At 27.7% G+C, this 9,247-nt stretch overlaps 2 protein-coding genes across 2 annotated transcripts; one reads left to right on the forward strand and one right to left on the reverse strand.

Annotated features, from left to right (window-relative positions):
* Window positions 1–357: 357 nt before the first annotated feature.
* On the forward strand, window positions 358–5,509 carry LOC123266786 (arylsulfatase B). Its single transcript, XM_044731187.1, has 8 exons — window positions 358–543; window positions 653–751; window positions 2,296–2,469; window positions 2,567–2,779; window positions 2,864–3,293; window positions 4,492–4,764; window positions 4,888–5,161; window positions 5,262–5,509. Exons 2-8 carry the CDS (start codon window positions 659–661, stop codon window positions 5,407–5,409), a joined length of 1,605 nt encoding a protein of 534 aa, XP_044587122.1. The 5' UTR covers window positions 358–543; window positions 653–658; the 3' UTR covers window positions 5,410–5,509.
* Window positions 5,231–9,171, reverse strand: LOC123266788. Its single transcript, XM_044731189.1, has 5 exons — window positions 8,919–9,171; window positions 8,692–8,793; window positions 7,223–7,496; window positions 6,834–7,043; window positions 5,231–5,454 (listed from the first exon to the last, which is right to left on the reverse strand). Exons 1-5 carry the CDS (start codon window positions 9,019–9,021, stop codon window positions 5,418–5,420), a joined length of 726 nt encoding a protein of 241 aa, XP_044587124.1. The 5' UTR covers window positions 9,022–9,171; the 3' UTR covers window positions 5,231–5,417.
* Between the last annotated feature and the right edge of the window lie 76 nt (window positions 9,172–9,247).

A 9,247-nucleotide genomic window follows, 5' to 3' on the forward strand; every position in this document is an offset into this window, starting at 1 on the left:
AATTAATCTTATTGCTTCTATAAATTATTTATAAGTAATATATTAAAACTATCAAACATTAGAAGTGTACATAAATATTTTTTAACAAAAAAAAAAATTATTATCTGAATGAATTAAAATTTTTAAAATTATTATTACTGTATTTTTTTTTTATTACATAAAAAAAAGAATTATCAGGAATTCAAACTGATATGAAGGATAAATGTTTGTTTACATTATATTATACAATATAATAAAATTAAAAAAAAATATATTTAACAATTTAAATAAATAAATATTAGATTTTAATTATTAGGAGAGCATCACGTGTAGTGGAGTGCAAGTTCAACGACTCCGGAACGATCGATGAGAAAAGTGAGGAAAAAAAATGTTAAGAGGACGCTCCCTCTACTAACTCAATACTAAAGTGTTGAGTAGAGTACACTTGATGCCGATCGGTTAAATTATTTTTTGCTTTGCGCGTAAACTGTCTATGTAGAGAAAAAATTTTAAGTTTTGTGACTGCAAATTTTTATAATAATTGTTCTAATTACCCTAAATCAGGTAATTAATTAATTTATTTATTTTAATAAATAATAGTAATTAATTAGAGTTTTTTTTAATCCAGGCCATTGAATTTTGCCATCAATATTAATTATTTTATTTTTTAAAGGGTAAAATGCGAACAATTGGCCTGATCTTCTTGTGCGGTCTGACTTGTGCGACCTTGGAAAAATCACCCCACATTGTTTTCATCATTGCGGATGACTTGGTACTAGTATAAGCTTCTATTCAGATAATTATCAATTACTATTGCAATAATACTAGCTTAACTATGTATTGTGTACCGCATAATAATTTATTTAAATTAGTTATTTATAAAAAATTTTAATTATCAAATTTAAAAGTTTCTTTTTTATAAATCTGATAATTTTGGATATTGTAAATGATTAATCAGGTGTAATTGCAATAATATTTAAAAAATATTACTTGTTTAAGATTAAAATTAATTTATTTGATGATTAAGTTATTAATTTATTATATAATTATTAATTAATATTAGTTTGTCAGTCATTAAATGGTTAACAAATCGGTATTGAATAATTATTCGCGGAAAAAGTTTAATTTATATAATATTAAAATTATTTATTAAATTTCATACTTAATTTTTATTATTACAGAATTTTTAGGCTAACTTTGAGAAGTTTATTAAATAATGAGTTGGTTTTATTATTTCTTCATTTAAAATTTTTTTAAAAATTAAATTAAATTAAATTTGAATTAATTAAAAAAATATAAATAAATTTTTACTAGTTTTATTATAATAATAAAAGTATAGTTAGTGAAAAATAATTTATTAAAATTGAAAAAACAAATTTTGAAAGTAAAAAAAGTCACAAAGAAAGTGAATTAATATTGTAATTAAGAAATGACATTGTTTCTCGTGAACTATTGACATTTTTAAAGATATAGGCTCATTCTGATGTTACACTCATCAAGACCTTTCATTAGAGTACCCACATCAATTTTTCATATATTTATATATATTGTATATATGAAAAATATATCAAAAATGCATGTGTGTACTCAAATGAAAGCTCTTGATGAGTGTAACATCGGGATGAGCTTATATCTATAAAAAGGTCAATATATAAGGAAGTACAGTGCAATTTAAGAACTGACCTTTATCTTATGAACTATTGATATTTTTAAAGATATAAGCTCATCCCGATGTTACACTCATCAAGACCTTTCATTTGAGTACCCACATCAATTTTTCATATATTTTATATATTTATGTATATGTTTATATGAAAAATATATCAAATATGCATGTGGGTACTCAAATGAAAGCTCTTGATGAGTGTAACATCGGGATGAGCTTATATCTTTAAAAATTTTAATAATTAAGAACTGACCTTGTATCTCGTGAACTATTGACATTTTTAAAGATATAAGCTTATCTTGATGTTATACTCATCGAGACCTTTCATTTGAGTACCCACATCAATTTTTCATATATTTTATATATTTATATATATATTATATATATGTATATATGAAAAATACATAAAAAATGCATGTGGGTACTTAAATGAAAGCTCTTGATGAGTGTAACACCGGGATGAGCTTATATCTTTAAAAATATCATTATTAAAGAAAGTACAGCGCAATTTAACAAAAGTCATTAATATAATAAAGCAAAATTTTATTTATTTAAATTTCACAAGCCAGGGCAGTCACAAAGTGACTGCAAGGTTGCTAGTGTTCTTTAAATAAATAAAATAAATAGAATTTAAATATTTCTTCTTATAGGGATGGTACGACGTAGGTTTCCACGGCTCGGGAGAAATAAAAACGCCTAATATAGACGCCCTGGCTTACACAGGAGTAATTCTCGACAGATACTACGTAGCTCCAATATGTACTCCCTCCCGAAGTGCGCTAATGACTGGAAAATATCCAATTCACACTGGAATGCAGCACGGAGTGAGTTTAAATATTTATATTTAAAAATTGTACCATTTAATTTAACAGTTACCAAGAAGACAACTAAAAAAAACAATTTAAAAAACGCAATACAAAGGTAATCATGGCAGCCGAGCCGTGGGGACTGTCTTTGACGGAAAAAATTCTCCCGGAATACCTTAAAGACCTTGGGTATAAAAATCATATTGTTGGTAAATGGCACTTGGGTCATTACATGAGAAATTATACGCCGACGTATCGTGGCTTCGAAAGTCATCTCGGTTATTGGACTGGTCATCAAGATTACTTTGATCACACAGCCGTTGAATGGGTACGCATTATAAAACAATAAAAACAAAATTAGGATCATCATCTTCATCTTTTATTGCGTACCATTGTTCGGATGAATTTACAGCCTGACTGGGGCCTGGACATGCGAAGAAATTTGGAGCCGGCTTGGGATTTGCACGGCAAGTACTCAACAGACCTTTTCACCGAGGAGGCTGTCAGAATAATTAACAATCACAATCAAAGTGATCCGTTATTTTTGTACCTTGCACATGCGGCAGTGCACTCCGCAAATCCGTACAATCCTCTCCCGGCACCTGATCAGGAAGTCGCTAAATTTCAGCACATCAAAGACTACAAACGCAGAAGATTCGCGGCGATGCTAAGTAAATTGGATGACTCTGTCGGTGCGGTTGTTTCCGCTTTGAAGAAACAGTCCATGTTGCAAGATACCGTTATTGTCTTCACGACAGACAATGGGGGTCCTGCTGCGGGGTTCAATGATAATTCTGCCTCTAATTTTCCGCTTCGTGGCGTTAAAAATACTTATTGGGAAGGTAAATATTACTTGCATTTAGTTTTTATTTTATTTATAATTATAATCTTGAAACAATGTTAAATATTTTATAGCTAGTCATTGTACCATTATTGACGTTTCAAATTTATTGTATATATTAATAATATAAATAATGACATTTTTAAAGATATAAGCTCATCCCGATGTTACACTCGTCAAGAGCTTTCATTTGAGTACCCACATGCATTTTTGATATATTTTTCATATATACATATATATAATATATGATAAATTGATGTGGGTGCTCAAATGAAAGGTCTTGATCAGAGTAACATCGAGATGAGCTTATATCTTTAAAAATGTCAATCGTGCACAAGGTAGCAATGTCAGTTCTTAATTATTGACATTTTTTAAGATATAAGCTCATCTTGATGTTACACTCATCAAGAGCTTTCATTTGAGTACCCACATGCATTTTCATATATTTTTCATGTATACATATATATAAATATATAAAATATATGAAAAATTGATGTGGGTACTTAAACGAAAGGTCTCGATGAGTGTAATGTCGGGATGAGTTTATATCTTTAAAAATGTCAATAGATCACAAGACAATTGTTAAATTGCACTGTACTTCCTTATATATTGACCTTTTTATAGATATAAGCTCGTCCCGATGTTACACTCTTCAAAAATTTTCATTTGAGTACCCACATGCATATTTGATATATTTTTCATATATACATATATATATATATATATATATATATATATATATATATATATATATATATATATATATATATATATAATATACATATAAATATATAAAATATATGAAAAATTGATGTGGGTACTCAAATGAAAGGTATTGATGAGTAGAATCTCAGGGTGAGCTTATATCTTTAAAAATGTCAATCGTGCACAAAATACAAGGTCATTTTTTAATTATTGACATTTTTAAAGATATAAACTCATCCCGATGTTACACTCCTCAAGAGCTTTTATTTAAGTACTCACATGCATTTTTGATATATTTTTCATATATATATATATATATATAATGTACATAAATATATAAAATATATGAAAAATTGATGTGGGTACTCAAATGAAAGGTCTTGTTGAGTAGAATCTCGGGGTGAGCTTATATCTTTAAAAATGTCAATAGTTCACAAGATAAAAGGTCATTTTTTAATTATGTATCTAAATACTTATCATAATAAATTGAATAGGTGGAGTTCGAGGTACAGGATTAATATGGTCAAAAAAATTATCAGAACCCGGAAGAGTGTCCCGCGAACTGATGGACATCACAGACTGGCTACCAACATTATTAACAGTAGCAGGTGGTAATAATTCAATTCTACCCACAGCTATTGATGGTATTGACATGTGGGAGTCATTGAATAATAAAGGACCGTCACAGAGGCGAGTCGTTGTTCACAATATCGACGACATATACGGCGCAGCAGCGATAACTGTTGACGACTGGAAGCTAGTGAAAGGTATATCATATATTATCGTCTAGACTTTCGTCTCGTATTTAGAACAACTGTCCACCCCAACAAACGTTCGTCGAATAACAAACCATCGTTATTGTAATTACTAATTAGATACATACTTTTCAGGTACGACTTACCGCGGAACTTGGGACGACTGGTATGGATCCTCCAGCTGGGACGTACCTTACAATACCACCGAGGTTATAGAGAGTTCCGCAGGCTCTGCTGTTACCGATCTGGGACTTCCACTTATTCTTAATCTAATTATCAACTTACGAGAAGAGTCCCGAGTCCAGTGCGGTAAGAAGAATACCACGCTGGCTAAATGTCGACCTCTTGTCAAGCCTTGTCTTTTTAATATCCGAAGCGATCCTTGCGAGTTCAATAACCTCGCGGAAGCGTAAGTAAAGTTCTTTTTGCTTATCTCAAGGATTTGTTAAGCTTAAAATTTTAATAAAATTTAAATCACTTAATGCTTTGTTTTTTTTTTTTATTTTTAGGGATAATGAAATGCTTGTTAATTTAATGGATGTATTGAACAAAGTTAATAAAACTGCAGTGCCACCGAAAAAAGTTGATTCTGATCCGAGGTCAAAACCTTCGCTTTGGGATCACACTTGGACCAATTTTGGTGACTATACTTCGTGATTATTTCTTCAGGGAATTTTGTCGTCTGTAAGTACTTTGCCGCATCTGAAAGATAAATTATATTTTAGTTAAAAATTAATAAAAAAAATAGTAAACTTAATTTTTGGAATTTTTTATTAATAATAATAATAATAACTAGCAACTTTGCAGTCATTACGTGACTGCTAATACTTGTGAACTATAAATAAATAAAATTAAATAATGAATTTTGTTAAATTGCACTGTACTTTCTTGGATACTGATGTTTTTAAAGATATAAGCACATCCCGATGTTACACTCATCAAGAGCTTTCATTTGAGTACCCACGTGCATCTTTTATATATTTTTCATATATACATATGTATATAATATATATTTTAAAGATATAAGCTCATCCCGATGTTACGCTCGTCTAGAGCTTTCATTTGAATACCCACATGCATTTTTGATATATTTTTCATATATACATATATATAATATATAAATATAAAAAATATATGAAAAATTGATGTTGGTACTTAAATGAAAGGTCTTGATGAGTGTAACATCGGAATGAGCTTATATCTTTAAAAATGTCAATAGATTACAAAATACAAAGTCATTTCTTAATTATTGACAGTTTTAAAGAACTAAACTCATCCCGATGTTACACTTATCGAGACCTTTCATTTAAGTACCCACATGACAATTTCAATATATATTTATATATATGGTATTTGTGAAATATATAAATATGTAAAATATATGAAAAATTGATGTGGGTACTCAAATGAAAGCTCTTAATGAGTGTAATATCGGGGTGAGCTTATATCTTTAAAAATGTCAATAAATTATAAAATACAAAGTCATCCCTTAATAATTGACATTTTCGAAGATATAAGCTCATCCCGATGTTACACTCTTCGAGACCTTTCATTTGAGTACCCACATGACAATTTCAATATATATTTATATATATGGTATTTGTGAAATATATAAATATATAAAATATATGAAAAATTGATGTGGGTACTCAAATGAAAGCTCTTAATGAGTGTAATATCGGGGTGAGCTTATATCTTTAAAAATGTCAATAAATTATAAAATACAAAGTCATCCCTTAATAATTGACATTTTTAAAGATATAAACTCATCCCGAAGTTACACTCATCGAGACCTTTCATTTGAGTACCCACATGACAATTTTAATATATATTTATATACATGGTATTTATGAAATATATAAATATATAAAATATATGAAAAATTGATGTGGGTACTCAAATGAAAGGTCTCGATGAGTATAACATCAAAATAAGCTTATATCTTTAAAAATGTCAATATATTACAAGATAAAAGGTCATTTCTTAAGTATGTTTTTAGAAATAGAGAATTTGATCACAATATGTATAAAATATGAACTGCAAGAAGATATTAAAAATAATATAAAAAAGAGTCTAATTACCTGCAAAGTGAAGGAATCCACATAAGTCCAGCAGTACAAATTTCTTCTTCAATCAAACAAGAACAACGACAAGTTTCATGATTCCAGTACATATCTTCTTTAAGCGAACAATCGTACATCTCGTCCATATTAGTGCACCGGCACAGACACTCGTCTGGGTCGTACTTCTGCCGGGAATTGCAATCAGTCGCCATAAGTTCGCAATCGCATCTGCAATTGTAATCCCAATTATAATAAAACATAAAATAATAATAAAACGTTGGTAATATTCCGGGAAAAGTCGAAGGCGATAAATTGAAGCCACTATACCACATCCTCTACTATTTATTATCTTATAAAAGGAAACATCTATATTTATCCTCGAAATAATAAAAAGTTGAATAACTTACTTGCATCTTGTGTGTTTATCAACATCGAGTTCCCAGCAAGGAGAGTGTAAAGACCCAATTTGCATTCTCTGTACCAGCACTCGGGTACTAACTGTCTCTATAGCCATGCAGGACTGACTCTCATGACCGCATCGTCCGTCGCACCGATCTATTAAGATCACGTCGGGAATATAAATGTATCCAGGGTCTGGAGTCAATTTAACCAGCGTCTTCCGCGGCTTGCAGATTACTTCTTTCCCCATTTTGCTTAATGTTTTAGTCATCCCACGGCACTCTATTATATACAGAGTACGGGTAATAATTTTTATTAAACACAAAAAAAAATTATTTTAATTAAATCAAGAATATTTTTGTCTTTAAAAATTTTTTTTTCGGTCAAAAAAATTATTTTTTGATCAATAAAATTTTTTTTTAATTAATTGTATTTAAAAAAATTAATTAAGAAAATAAAATAAAATAAAATAAATAATTTAAATTTATAAGATTTTTTTGGTTCAAAAAATAAATAATTTATTTAAAATTTTTGCAAACTAAAAAAAAAAGAGTGAAAATAATTTAAAGCAAGAAATTTTTTTAAAAGAATTTTTTTTTGAGACCAGAAAAATTTTATTTGATAAAAAAAAATTTATCAAGGATAAATTTTATCTTTCTAAATAATTTTTTAAGTCAAAAAAATTTATTCTAGATTCAAGAAATTTTTTTTCCCAAGTTTCTTAAATTATAAGCATTTTTTATAAATAAAAAAAATGTTATTGAAAAATTGTCTCTAAAATTGAATGTTTAAATTTCTGACTATAAAAATTGATTAAGAAAATAAATTATTTTAAAATTAAAGTAATAAATAAAATGTATAGGAATTTTTAAATTAAAAAATTATTTTCTTGATTCAAAAAATAAATTATTTATTTAATATCAATGTTTGAGAATTTAAAATATTTCATTTTTTTGCAAACTAAAAAATAAAGAGTGAAATTATTTTAAAGCAAGAAATTTTTTTAAAAGAATTTTTTTTTTGAGACCAGAAACTTTTTTTTTGATAAAAAAAACTTTATCTAGGATAAATTTTATCTTTCTAAACAATTTTTTGAGTCAAGAAAATTTATTCTAGACTCAAGAAATTTTTTTTTCGCAAGTTTCTTAAATGATACGCATTTTTTATGAATAAAAAAAATTTTATTTATAAATTCTGTTTCTAAAATTAAATGTTTAAAATTTCTGGCTATAAAAATTAAATTAATTAAAAATAAAATTATTTTAGCAATAGTAGCGCAATTTATTAAAAAATTTAACTTAGTTCAATAATTTATAACTAAAATCAAAATTTTCAATCTCGAAAATTAATTTTTTTTCATAAAAATTTTCCATATTTTTTTGAAGCCAAGATATTTTTTTCTGTTCATTTATTTATTATTAAAAATAAAATTATCAGAAGACTAATTAAAATGAAATAAATTAGTGAATAAGCATACCGACTTCTCTCCCAGGTTTGTTCTCAGTTTTCTCCGAACTGGGTTTATCATTCTTAATAGTAACATTAGTTTCCGGTTTCTTGGCCGCTGATCTTACTCGGTCTGTATAGAATAATATAAATAGACATATCTCGTTTAACATATATTTAGTTGGACTATAAAATTGAGCTTAGAGATAAGCATAAATTAAATTAAGTTATAATTATTGATAAAAATATGAGACTTACTGTTATGCCACGGCTGTTCATTCATAATTTCAAAGTAATCTTGTCCCCATACAACATCGAGGTCATCGATTAAGATTAAACTCAAGAGGAAAATTATATTCATTGTTTAATGCGCTCTTATTAACGATGCATTCAACTATAAAATATCTATATATTTATATTTATTTTTAAGTTATGATTATTGTTATAATACGCAATGACTATCACTGTAATTATTATTTTTAAGCTCTCAAAGTTATTCAGCGGTACTAAAGCCGCGAATTTTTTTTTTTCTCGTATTTATACTGTTGGCTATCAACAATTTTTTTTTTTATTAATATTTGATAAGG

The sequence above is a fragment of the Cotesia glomerata genome, linkage group LG6 (assembly GCF_020080835.1).
Source record: "Cotesia glomerata isolate CgM1 linkage group LG6, MPM_Cglom_v2.3, whole genome shotgun sequence".
In the NCBI taxonomy this organism is placed as follows: domain Eukaryota; kingdom Metazoa; phylum Arthropoda; class Insecta; order Hymenoptera; family Braconidae; genus Cotesia; species Cotesia glomerata.

Coding starts and splice junctions, on each gene's coding strand:
- LOC123266788 (XM_044731189.1), bottom strand. CDS start 9,021: ATGAATATAATTTTCCTCTTGAGTTTAATCTTAATCGATGACCTCGAT. Junction 7,497..8,691: donor CAAACCTGGGAGAGAAGTCG/GTATGCTTATTC, acceptor TGTATATAATAG/AGTGCCGTGGGATGACTAAA. Junction 5,455..6,833: donor TGGATTCCTTCACTTTGCAG/GTAATTAGACTC, acceptor TTTATCTTTCAG/ATGCGGCAAAGTACTTACAG.
- LOC123266786 (XM_044731187.1), top strand. CDS start 659: ATGCGAACAATTGGCCTGATCTTCTTGTGCGGTCTGACTTGTGCGACC. Junction 2,470..2,566: donor ACACTGGAATGCAGCACGGA/GTGAGTTTAAAT, acceptor CGCAATACAAAG/GTAATCATGGCAGCCGAGCC. Junction 5,162..5,261: donor TTCAATAACCTCGCGGAAGC/GTAAGTAAAGTT, acceptor TTTTATTTTTAG/GGATAATGAAATGCTTGTTA.